The sequence below is a fragment of the Glycine max genome, chromosome 19 (assembly GCF_000004515.6).
Source record: "Glycine max cultivar Williams 82 chromosome 19, Glycine_max_v4.0, whole genome shotgun sequence".
In the NCBI taxonomy this organism is placed as follows: domain Eukaryota; kingdom Viridiplantae; phylum Streptophyta; class Magnoliopsida; order Fabales; family Fabaceae; genus Glycine; species Glycine max.
The window spans coordinates 46,591,367-46,603,653 of NC_038255.2; the positions used below are offsets into that span (position 1 = coordinate 46,591,367).

The 12,287-nt window shown below is 35.6% G+C and overlaps 2 protein-coding genes across 3 annotated transcripts; one reads left to right on the plus strand and one right to left on the minus strand.

Annotated features, from left to right (window-relative positions):
• Window positions 1-581: 581 nt before the first annotated feature.
• On the plus strand, window positions 582-6,288 carry LOC100775812 (serine/threonine-protein phosphatase PP2A catalytic subunit). 2 transcript variants are annotated; one of them, XR_005889961.1, is made up of 12 exons: window positions 590-928; window positions 1,891-1,947; window positions 2,348-2,431; window positions 2,747-2,818; window positions 3,376-3,447; window positions 3,646-3,686; window positions 4,361-4,427; window positions 5,070-5,261; window positions 5,385-5,474; window positions 5,569-5,676; window positions 5,784-5,907; window positions 6,016-6,288. XR_005889961.1 is itself a non-coding variant. In XM_003554436.5 (11 exons), exons 1-11 carry the CDS (start codon window positions 836-838, stop codon window positions 5,847-5,849), a joined length of 942 nt encoding a protein of 313 aa, XP_003554484.1. In that variant the 5' UTR covers window positions 582-835; the 3' UTR covers window positions 5,850-6,288. The 2 variants fall into 2 exon arrangements, 1 of the variants encoding a protein (XP_003554484.1); XM_003554436.5 differs by having other exon boundaries at window positions 582-928; window positions 5,784-6,288.
• A 398-nt stretch (window positions 6,289-6,686) lies between these two features.
• LOC100778490 (lipid phosphate phosphatase delta) lies at window positions 6,687-12,287 on the minus strand. The gene is made up of 8 exons (XM_006604626.4): window positions 11,807-12,287; window positions 11,588-11,683; window positions 11,426-11,500; window positions 11,165-11,295; window positions 10,563-10,666; window positions 10,344-10,472; window positions 9,987-10,102; window positions 6,687-7,280 (listed from the first exon to the last, which is right to left on the minus strand). The coding sequence occupies exons 1-8, from the start codon at window positions 11,972-11,974 to the stop codon at window positions 6,879-6,881; spliced, it is 1,221 nt and encodes a 406-aa protein (XP_006604689.1). The 5' UTR covers window positions 11,975-12,287; the 3' UTR covers window positions 6,687-6,878.

Sequence of the window (12,287 nt, forward strand, 5' to 3'; positions counted from 1 at the left end):
TTTTTTTTTTACAATGATCATAATAAATATCAAACCCATTGAAGTACTATATTAGGGGTGTTTGGTTTAGCTGTTTTTTGTTTTCATTTTCACTGAAAATATAAAATGGTGATGAAAACGTGTTTGGTTGAATTTTTGAAAACATTTTCAATAAAAATGAAAATAGGAAACAACCAGAAAATGAAAACAATAAAATTTTATTTTTAGTGTTTTCAGTTGAAAACATGAACCTTATTTTGAGTGAAATGAAAATGTTATGACAAAGAATGTAAAACCAAATATAAAAAAGACAAGAAATCAACATATCATAAATTTTCGGTGTTTTTATTTCTTGAAAACAAAAAACAATAAGTAAAATCAAATATGTTTTCATAATCTTTTGAACATAAAAATAATTTTCAAAAAATAAAAATAGAAAATGAAAATGTAAACCAAACATCCCTTAATATCTTATTTCCCATCACTTGGTCACCTTAAAATGATAGTGTATGAAAATTAAATTATTTTTTTAAAATTCAAAATTAAAAAGTTATGAAATAATGTTAGTAAAGAACTAAGAATTTAATTCCACAACCCCTCATTTTAAGTAGAAAACACTACGTGGGGCGAGTGTGATTGGAGGGAGTGAAGTCTTTCCCTCCACAAGAAAAAAAAATCAGAAAAAGGAAATGAGAGATTGTTGGACACCGTGCAAATCAAGCACTTTGCTTGTTATTTCACGCGCCCTCTCTCCATTTTGACCTCCCTTTCCTCTTCGTTCCCCACTCACTGCAACGGCGCCGGAGATCCGTCGCTCTCCTCCTCCTCCTCCTCCTCCTCCTCCTCCTCCGCCGCGATGGGCGCCAATTCCATGCTCTCCGAGTCCTCTCACGATCTCGACGACCAGATCTCCCAGCTCATGCAGTGCAAGCCACTCTCCGAGCAACAGGTTCCTTTCCATTTTCTTCGATCTGCTTCTCTTCCCCACCAAAACACCGCACACGTCTCCAATTATCCTCGATTTGTATAGTTCTTTCCCTTTCGCGGCCGGTATGAGTAGTTTTAGCAGTGCGTGTGTTGATTTCGCGAAATGGCGACTCAGATGCGGTGATTCGTTGCGTTTTGACCTGATGTGGAGCGATTGGGAGGAGATTAATAGTGTTTGTTCACTGAAAAATGATTTTCAGATGTGGAATCTGCTTTTAGGTGTTCTGGTATGTTGTTAGCGAGTTTGGTTGGTGGAGATTGTCTCATTGTCCTCTTAGAGGTTACAGAGATGTTATGTTAGGTTTTTGGAAGCTTGATGTTTGAAAAACGTAGGGTTTCTGTATTTGAAACTGTTCAACGCTGGAAATCGGATTTTTCTCAAACCGTTTTGCTAGTGCCCTAAGATAACATGAGGCGATTTCTTGAAGGATAAAATTTTAGATGCAGTTAGTTAGGTGGGTTTGGTGCTGTTCTTCAATTTTCGAACTTGTAACTTTTGTTTCAAACTTGTAATTTGAAACTTAACACTGATCATGGTTGAAGATTGATTAGATTAAAAGAAAGGGATGGTGCCTGATAGGCATTGTAGGGGGTACTACTTTAGTGGTCTCACCTAGTTTGTCACTCTTAATGCAGCAACATTGCTTCATTTGTCTTTCCTTGCAAAGGATCTTACCTTGCTAAGTTTGTTTACTTCAAATGTACTAAGATGGAAAAAATGTCTGGATTTCATCGCCACACGAGTAATATATTTTAGTAAAGGTTTTGCCATCATTTCATTTTATGTTGATTGTCATTGTATTGTTTGTTTTAAGCAGTCATGTCCTTTTCTGGGGAGATATCTCAAATATCATTGACTCCTTGTCAAAAAATAAACATGCAAAAAATAAACTCATGATTGTGTTTTATGCACTGCCTGTGTAGGTCAGAGGTTTATGTGAGAAGGCTAAGGAGATTTTAATGGATGAAAGTAATGTTCAGGTGCAACCCTTTCTTCCAGTCTTTTAACGTTGATATTACTCTGTCAAAAAAAAAACATTGATATACTTGCATGACTGCTGTTCCATTTGCTGCTTGCTTTGCATGAATCATTTGTTAAGTCAGAAATGAGTTATTGAACTTTATCATTTTCATCCTGTATTCGGGTTCATTGATTTATTCATCTAATGCCATTGCTTTTGAATTTTAATGCCTGTTTTCTGGAGGAGGATCTAATTTTTTCAATCTTTCTTTCATGAAATGCTTAATTTGCTTTTGCTTTACAGCTGTTTGTCTCTACCAATTAATGCCACTTTATTTTAGTGCATCTGTTAATTTCTAGTTTCTTGTCTTATAGAGAGAAAACTAATTTTTTCTTGGGGGTTTCTCTCCTGTACCACAGCCTGTTAAAAGCCCTGTGACAATTTGTGGCGATATTCATGGGCAATTTCATGATCTTGCTGAACTGTTTCGAATTGGAGGGAAGGTATAATTTCTGACTGTGGATTTCTTTTTGTTTTCAATTTTCTGTTTCAGCCGGGGAATGTCTTAACTAACTAATTGAGACCTGTCAAAGAAAAAGCTTTTGGAGATTGAAGTGCATCAGAGGTATTGAGGAGTAAATTGTAAAATTCAGGAACTACTCATTGACTCCACTGTGACCCTAACTAATATTTTGTTAAAGTTCGTTAACATTTTATTTTTTGAAAATGTATTATGTGAAATATTTTGTGAGCTTCTGGATAATATATGTTTCCGAATATTTAGGTATGGATTCTAAATATACCTGTTTTATTTGCAGTGTCCAGATACTAACTACTTGTTTATGGGTGATTATGTGGACCGGGGTTATTATTCAGTTGAGACTGTATCGGTAAGTACAACTACAACCAAGATAAACTTATTTGATTTTCTTTGCCTTTGGATGGTTATTTTTTGAAAATTTGTTGTTCTCTCTCTGCCCCAAACCTCTGTGGCTCTGTGGGGTACATTTCTGTGTTAGTCATGCATTAGGATGTGAACACATATTAGGTAGGGAATTGCTCTCAAGTGGTAGTTCATGAAGTTTGTATGAGCTGTGAGTTTTGTTTAAGTCGTCTCTTGCTGTTAGGATGAAAATAGAAAATGGGACTATTCCCAAGTGGTAGATGGTTCAGGGTTTAGAATGTGCTGCAAAGGTGAATAAGGGGATTCAATCATACAGCAAATGCTTTTCAATGTGTCAATATTTAGAAGGCTCACAGAGATGAAAGGTGGATTGCATATGCATCAAAATTATGTAGAAGTTTGCATTATCTTACAATCATTTTTTAAGATTAGTTTCACATACAATTTTAGGCATTGTGGTGGTTTATAATAAGTCATACTGTCATACAATTTTTCCTTGATTGACAGTGAATGTTAGACATACTAATTAGTTATTCTATCCAGCTCCTTGTGGCACTGAAAGTTCGGTATCCCCAGCGAATTACTATTCTTAGAGGAAACCATGAAAGCCGTCAGGTTTGTGTTTTAACTCTTTCAGAACTATAAATTACTTTCTGAACTGTAGTTATTTATTTGTGAATGGCACATAAATTAGCTAGTCTGGGAGGCTTTGTATTTGTATGATAAATTGTTGTTTCTAAACATTTTTGGCTGTGATTTGAAGACTTGTATGGGTGGTTGAGCTAATTGTTCCTTTATCATCCTTTAATGCAGATTACTCAAGTATATGGATTTTATGATGAATGCCTTAGAAAGTGAGTTTTCAACACCTTCATTTATTGGTTCTATGGAGCAAAAGTGAAAAACATGAGATGTTTCTATCTAGAGAAAGATTTGTTTGTGTAGGATGTTTTTGTTGTTTCAATTGAAGTTTGTTTTGTTAAATACTGATGTTCAATTTTGTTATTAGTATTACCATGTTGGAGTCACTAAAATTTCCTTTTAGATAGAAGCTGACAGAAAATATTTTTCCTTTCCCCTGCAATATGCTCTTTTGGAATTCCAACGTAGTTTTTTGTTACTTCAATGTACTGAACTGGAGTTCTGGTATGAGCATCTGAATTTTGCTGTTGATTTGGTGTTATGTAACTTTTTTATTTGTAATTTTTAGTTTTACTGTTAGAGATCTTCAGTTTTAGATATCGATGGATGTGGCAGCATGACATCTGGTTGTGTTAGTAGTGAATTAGTGATGTAATAGTAGTTTTATGATATAAAATATCATACTGATGTATGGTGTCCTATGTTCTTGTTAACATAACATATGCAATGAATAAGTAATTCTGCCCTGTTTTTGTCCAAAAAAATAAAGAATATAATTCTATTAAATGTGGAAATTTTTATCTAAAGTGAAAGTGAGAGAACAAAATAAGGATATTTGGTTTCTAGTTTTTAACAATATGATTTCTTGTTTATTATTAATTTGCAGGTATGGTAATGCTAATGTTTGGAAGACCTTTACAGACCTTTTTGATTTTTTTCCATTGACTGCATTGGTTAGTATCTTATCTTTTCCCTGTGTAGTGTCGTGTTTTGTTTGTGATTTGAAGCATATCTCATTCACATGTCAGTTATCATGTAAATTGAAAATTTAGAATTTGGGGGGAATTTTTGGATTATATTACATTCTCATTTTGCAACATCAGTTGGAGTTATCAGTATTTCCTTTTTTTTAAAAGGCTCAGAACTCTGGTGTCCACTTCTTTTACATGTGACTTACCTTTAAACATGACATCTGACTGTTTCCTCAAGAAGTTAAAATCAAAACTATGCTATCCCTCTTTATATTACTGTCTACGACTTATCTGAGCTGTACCCATGTCTAGTTTTAACAAATATACATGTAGTTTGCTTAAGTATGGTTATAGTATATTTCTAGATATGGAAGTTTTCTAACATTTTCTATTAAAAGATTTTTGTAATTTTCAAAACTAGACATATCTTGTAATTTCACTGGACAGACTTGTCTAGTTATTGTCTTTTGTGACTAGTTCAATTAAGATAATAAACATGAAAGTTGTTCAACAGTCAATCTAACATGTTTTAGAGCGCATGGCAAAGATAACTTAGTAATTGTTGGTTAAAATTTTAGTTAGATACTTTTGATCATTCAGCTACTAATTTAATATCCATTCCAGGTTGAATCTGAAATATTCTGTTTGCATGGTGGACTGTCACCTTCAATTGAGACCCTTGATAACATAAGGAACTTTGATCGTGTTCAAGAGGTTCCTCATGAAGGCCCCATGTGTGATCTATTGTGGTCTGACCCAGATGACAGATGTGGCTGGGGAATTTCTCCTCGTGGTGCTGGATATACTTTTGGCCAGGTAAACATAGCTTTAATTTCTTGACTCTACATTATTGAATGTTATTTTGAAGCATTGAGAGATCTATTACTGTTTTTGTATTATTATTTTGATTTTGATTCCAATTGACATTATTTCTTTCAGGATATATCTGAACAATTCAATCACACTAACAGCCTTAAATTGATTGCTAGAGCTCATCAGCTTGTTATGGATGGATTTAACTGGGCTCATGTAATTGTCGTTCTTATGGATTCTCTTGCATTTGCTCTCCTTTAGAATTATAGGTGTAAAATTTTAGATATGTTCATTGTTTTTGTTGAAACAGGAACAAAAGGTGGTTACCATTTTTAGTGCACCTAACTACTGTTACCGATGTGGGAACATGGCTTCCATATTGGAGGTTGATGATTGCAAGGGTCACACATTCATCCAGGTCTTTTTCTGTTATTCAAAATATAATATAATTTACTTGGTGAAATTATGTTTACTTTAGTCTGGACCCTTGGATTGTCTTGAGTAAGTTTGAAATATTTTTTGCAGTTTGAACCTGCTCCTAGGAGAGGAGAACCTGATGTCACTCGTAGAACGCCTGATTACTTCTTATAATGTAGCTGTTGAATGTCATACTGTTATATCATGGTTACCTCTACTGCACTAATTTCAGGTAGTTGCGCATCCTCATATCACGAGATTGCTGTAAACATTTAAATCCATGGATATACACGTTCCGTGCTTTTGGGGGTTGTCCAAAGACTGCTTTGATGTATAATAGGCAGGTAACATTCCACTGATTACACTCGAGGAATTGCTGGACACCTTGTCTGGAGAAGTCGCCAAGATGATGTCATAATACGTATTGTTCCAGCAAAATGTGGATATTTTTTGTTTGTTTTTTCGTGTTTATTTTTTGTATCTTATGTTCAGTAACTCCCTTTTATGGCTTTACAAGCTATATGACTGGATTTTGTTGGTCGTGGATGTTTTTGTCGTGTTCTATCATTTTTCAGTTAAAGTTGCATGATATAGTGATTCAGTTTTGTTCTTACGAATTATGTTCAACTTATACGTTTATCATTTATCTGCTATTTTCCTATCTTTTTATACTTTTATTTTTTATGACTATCTTTTCATTCATTTGTTGACAACGAAAAATTGTTAACATGATTCTTGGCCTTCCTATTCAAGTTAATTCTTCTCTGGTGTGATGTCTTTCGTTTATAATATAAATCAAAATTAAATAATTGCATATATAACTGGATATGTGCGGGACGTTACAAGTTTACCCAACTCGTCAAAAAATGAAATAAAATTGTACTTGCTCTCTATCTGGTTTCTATATCTAGTTGTATCAGAAATTGCAAAATTTAAAGTTATTGACGTGAAATAAGAATAAGGCCTTTCTCTAGTTGCTACGACACAGGCATGAAAATTAATTGCAGAAAATTAATACGTGAACATAATCTTTATATATTTTTGGGGCTTGCAAAGATTGCAGAGACATTTTATGGGTCTACAAGGGATTCTCACGTCAAAATTTTATCGCGTGTAAATGCTCTATTCTTGTATGTTCTGATATATAATTTTGACTGGATATGACCGAAATGGGATGGTCTCTGGCTCTACAAAATTTTCAAATCACAAGCTCATGTATGAAAAAAGAGATGGCACTAGGTCAACTACAGACCAGGCAAGCCCTGCATACTGAACAAATCTAATTCCGGTATCAACATCGAATGCCTTGTGCTGGGAAAGGAGCTTTTGCAAGTAACCTTGTTTAAGCTTATCAGACATTTTACCTGTCACAGATCCATTCAGTGTAGGTATATAGCCGGTTGATTTTATTGGGATGCCCAAGGTGTTCGCTACCACAGGAATGGTCCATTTTGCGAGAGTCTTACTGCAGAACTTCACAATTAGAATTGTAGGTATTCCCAATAGCATCCTTCCCAGAAATACAGGTATAGTCAGCTCTGACGAGAACAAACGAGGAACATTGGCATGGTGAAATTGATGGTATGTTTGTTGCACCCCAGAGACCTGAAGACAAGAGCATTGAATTAATATTGATATACAAAATTAAAATATTGAATTCTTCCTTGTCTTAAACAACAATGTAATTTGCCTATGCTTAAATAATTGGCGTGGTGAAGGCCAGCCTAATATTTCATCCATTTCATACTATTCGTCCTTGAAAAAAATCATTCCACTAAAGAATAACAAGGAAAAAAAAAATTGAACTCTAAACAAACTTACATCTCAAGATGTGAGAAAGATAGTATTCTAATTAGTAAATTGCAAAAAGAGAGAAAAGTCAATTCTGCATGACACTCAACGTAGGGCCGGAATACTAGTAAATCTTTTAACATAACTGGATACTCTTAAAATTCTCTACTGTGGTTTTTTGTACCATGAAAAACTCCTAACAGAATAATATAAATAAATATAAAAGGAATAGTAATTTAATTAACCAAAAACATAGAACAGCTCTTCTCTGGCCCTTCTTGGCATGCTCAGTTAGTATTGGAGGACTACCAAAAAAAATCCTAGGGGAGTGCTTGATTCTAACATCTCCAGATAGATCTATTACAAACTTACAATGATGTGGACTGCATACGGCTACATTTCAAGCATCGCTTGTGATAGGAAACCAAGAAGAATACTTCTGGAAAAGAGTTTCATTCAACTGAAAGAGGAGCTCAAAGCCATTACAAGAAGAAGAAAAAACTCACCAGCCCCAGAGCATAAGGTCTAAGTGATAGCTCTCTGCCCAAACTAACACCACAATTCTCTTGTGCCCCGTTTTGGTCCGCTATCTCTACCTAAAAACTGGTAGAATTCCTAACTGCTGACTCAGACTAACCACTTGCCAACACTCCAGTAAAGTGTTGCTACCTAACAGTCCTTCCTTCTCCTTGAATAAACTAGTCAAGTCTTGTGCACAATAGGATCATGGTTCAGAACCTGATCAACTTGAGCTAGGCTTACTCAGCAATGTCAGCAATTGAACTCATAATTCTAATTTTATGATTTCTTGTGAGAATTGTAAATAATTGATTTTGTGTGAGTTTATGCAGTGGAAGCTCCATTTGGATGACTAATGTTGAACTTATTTAGATTTTTAGGCTGAAGAAGAGAAGATTTGGAAATGCTGTTGAAGGGTTCGCTCAACGAACCAGATTGGCTAAGTGAGGCTCATTCGCTTAGCGACATCGCTTAGCGAGGAAGCCAGCTCGCTCAGCAAGAGTGGAACCCTAGAGAATGTAAAGTCAGAGAGCAGCCCGCTAAGCGCGCAGCCAGCCCCCCAGCGAGACTTTTGTCTCTTCTCGCGCTTAGCGCGTCCAATCCCGCTAAGCACCCAATCACTAACGCTCGCTCAGCGAGACATGCTCGCTGAGCGCACATTCGTAATCTGAGAAGTCCAAAAGTCTTTAAAACTGGAAGAGGAGTGGAAAACCAAGCGTCAAGCAGCGTAGGAAAGAAGGATCAGAGCATCAAGGCTGAAGGAAGACATTTTTCTTCACACTTTCACTTCACCATTCCATTTCCATATTATTTCATCCTTGTATAGAGCCCTCCTTGCTAATGGAGGGCTAAACACTTCATTGTTGGAGAGTTTTTCCATTGAGCACTCTTAATGTAAAAACTCTAACTATCTATTTAATATTATTGCTAGTGTTCTCTGCTTCTATCTGTGTTTATTTTCCATATTTGTGGCTTGATCACCCATTTATATGTTTTGTTAGGATTTAAGTATTGGAAAATGCTTCTAGTCCTTAGAACTTGGTAGAGCAACTAGAGGCCTTCATTTCTAGGAATAATGTGAAGTAATCTAATAAATATTGCATCTTTTGCGTAATGTGGCTCGCTTAAAATGAGTTTGTTGAGGAATCAAGAACGAAACTAGGACAGCTAGACTCTTTCGTGTGAGGAATTACAGCTAGAGTAATTTAACGGTCCAAGGAACATTAGGATAATGTTAAATAGAGAAAAACTTCTTTAATCACGTCAAGAGAAAGTTCAGTAGAATACTCCCCGACACATTCACCTAGGTATTTGTTTCATTTTACAACTCTGCGTTTGTTTAGTTATTCGTTCTTAAGCTAAGAAAAATTACTACAATCACTGGAAAACATGAATGAGCTATTTCATTTTATTTCACTGCAATTAAAATTGTTTACAAACTGAATATGCATCATCGAAGTATAATAAATTCCCTGTGGACACGATGCTCGATCTTACCGTTTTAATTACTACTTGAACAAATTGGTGCACTTGTCAATCGTCTAACAATTTATCCCTTAGCATATCAAACTGCAATTGATTCTATTCTACAACACTCTGCATAGATTTATATAAAGCATATTCACCTAACATTACTACTATATGCAACAAGGGAAAGAATGTTAGTTTTAAGCTAGTTAAAGTGAATACAAATCCAACTCAGTGAAGTCAACATTCAAGCCCGATCAGATATAGCCCCAATAGCACTCAGATTTTAAATTCTGATCTGGTGCTGCCAGTACTAGAATGTCTAGAGCTGGTCAATTACAAAACTAAAACAGCCAAGGACATCTTTAGGTCTATGACTCTAATTGAGTGTTATATTCCAAAATCCTGTTTTCACTCAATATGTCTAACCTTATACCAAGAAGAAATTATTTAATCTTGTGTATATTTATTCATAATGAAAGAAAATAAAAATGAAACAAGTATAGATGATGTTAAAGGGTAGAAACAGCTTACAATTCCCAATGCAACACCATCGAAAGCAGTGTGATACTCAAAGCTTGGAGTTGGAAGTTCAGGAGTTGGATAAGCAAAAAGCAAGAGAAAGCTCAAGGCAGCCCAAAAGGACGTAACTGCAGCAAAAACAAAAACAGATTATGAGATAGAATACAAGGAAAGCTTGTCAAGATTACTGAAATTAAAGAGAGGGGGGGGGGGGGGGGGGAGAACTTCTACATAAAAAATTAAGTAGTTTTAATCATTTATAAGCAAAGATGCTTAAGAAATAAGGGGACCCCCACCCCCATCAGCAGGTGCTGTGGTTACTGTAAATAACAAAGCTATATTGGGCAGAATTTATAAATTGAAGAATACCATTTTGTCCTGAGATCACAAAACTGTCCATGTATTCATCAACCGTAAGCCAAAATGCAAGGACAACGAGTCCAATAAGAAGGCCAGCAAGAACATCAACCACACTATGCATGCCAAGATAAATTCTTCCTGCAAAAAACAAATAATTTTCATTCTTTTGCAGTGAAATAGGCCAACAATAGGAAGCTGCTAATAATGCAAAAGTGATCCGAGACCTACCCAAACCAATGAAAAACACCAGCATGCAGGCAAGAGAAACTCCAAGATAAGTAACATAGGCACCTTGAATTTGAGTATGAGTCAGGACATAGTGCAAAAGGTAGCTGATAAACATCCGTTCCGAGGAAAAACATCCATTAATGACTAACGCAAATAATTGAAAGCAGTAGTTTCATCATTCTCAATAGATAATCTGACTTCGTAAAAGTAGATGGTTCTAATCAAGTTAAACTGACAGAAGATAGATAAAATACATGTTTGCAAATGCATTTCCATGTTTTAATCATTCAGTTAATTTTTATTCTCCTTCCTGGGACCAGAAAATAGATAGGGAGAAGAGTAAGTGTATGTAACCATATTACTTTACTTATAAGGCATGCCACCTGATCAATTAGTTTACGTATCTAGCATAGCATCTCAACAGCACATCTCAGCAGCCACCCCGCCACACAATATGAACCTTTGTGACATGACACAAAAACTCACTCACTCTAAAGACATGCCTCAGAATCCCTTTCCGTTGCCATGCCAGCTAAACTAGCCCTAAACCAAGTAGGATGACTTAGAAATAAAAGCAAATAAAAACAAAGAATAATAAATACCCAGATAAGCAAACTGTGTTAAGTGTGTGAGAGGAAGGCAATCCATATTCTAACGCATTATCCTCTTCATCTCTGGTGGCAGTTACTCTCTTGACAGGTGGAGAAGCAGGTCTTGGAGCTGAAACCACATCCTGTTAATTGACAAACACATGAAGCATTTAATACAATAACATGCAGTAAAAGCAGTGATCACACACACATAAATTAATGGCCGAATCCAAAGTTGAATTAAATCATTAAATGAAAGTGAACAACACACACCTTTATGCAGTTCCCAAGATAATCACAAAACGCCATCAACAACGTCATCTGCCTCGCCAATTTGCCATGACCACTCTACACAGCCAACAAAATTGACTTTTTCAAAACCAAAGTTCGTAGGTTGAATCTGACATCACCAGCATAACATGTAGTAATACGTACCCAGAATAGCAGAGGGAGAAAAGCAGTGTAGAAGGGCACAGAAACAACGCAAGACAACCCAGAGAAAAGTGCATCCAGGAACCCAAACCCGTAACTCTGCAGCCAAGAAAGAAAAAATCAACACATACACGAACAAAATCAAAAAGCTGAAAACTAAGGGAGAATAAAAATATGGGTCTGTTTCAATTGAATCCAATTTGGGTGGAATTTGAGAGTTACCTGGATCTTGAGGATAATAGGGGTTTGAGTGACAACGTGATGAGTAACCCAAGGTTGTAAGAAAGACCTAAGTTTGCGAGTAACGTTGAGGTATGAAGCAGAAACAAGCCAGAAGATTATTCCACCTAAAACCGCACCTTGCCACACTGCTGCACCCTCACCCTCCATTATTCTTTCTTCTTCTTCTCTCTCTCTCTTGTGTTTTGGGGAAAAGAGAAGAAGTGAGGAACCGAAGAAAGAAGAAAAGAAAAAGAAACAAAAATGGCTGAATCAAAATTATTGGACCGTGGAAGTTGGAAGAAACGGTATTCTCAACACTCAACTTTATTTCTTTCTCTCACAATAAAAATAAAAAAAAGAAAAAGAAAAAGGTGAGAAGGTATTTTATTTGTTTTTTTTATTTTCTATTTTGCTTTGAATGACAAGAAAAACGGAAGATTTTTTTCTGGGCCATGAATTTTATATTCTTTGAACTATGGAC

Coding starts and splice junctions, on each gene's coding strand:
- LOC100775812 (XM_003554436.5), top strand. CDS start 836: ATGGGCGCCAATTCCATGCTCTCCGAGTCCTCTCACGATCTCGACGAC. Junction 3,687..4,360: donor TATGATGAATGCCTTAGAAA/GTGAGTTTTCAA, acceptor ATTAATTTGCAG/GTATGGTAATGCTAATGTTT. Junction 5,262..5,384: donor CTGGATATACTTTTGGCCAG/GTAAACATAGCT, acceptor TATTTCTTTCAG/GATATATCTGAACAATTCAA.
- LOC100778490 (XM_006604626.4), bottom strand. CDS start 11,974: ATGGAGGGTGAGGGTGCAGCAGTGTGGCAAGGTGCGGTTTTAGGTGGA. Junction 11,501..11,587: donor TTCTCCCTCTGCTATTCTGG/GTACGTATTACT, acceptor TTGGCTGTGTAG/AGTGGTCATGGCAAATTGGC. Junction 7,281..9,986: donor ATGGTGTTGCATTGGGAATT/GTAAGCTGTTTC, acceptor TCTTGTCTTCAG/GTCTCTGGGGTGCAACAAAC.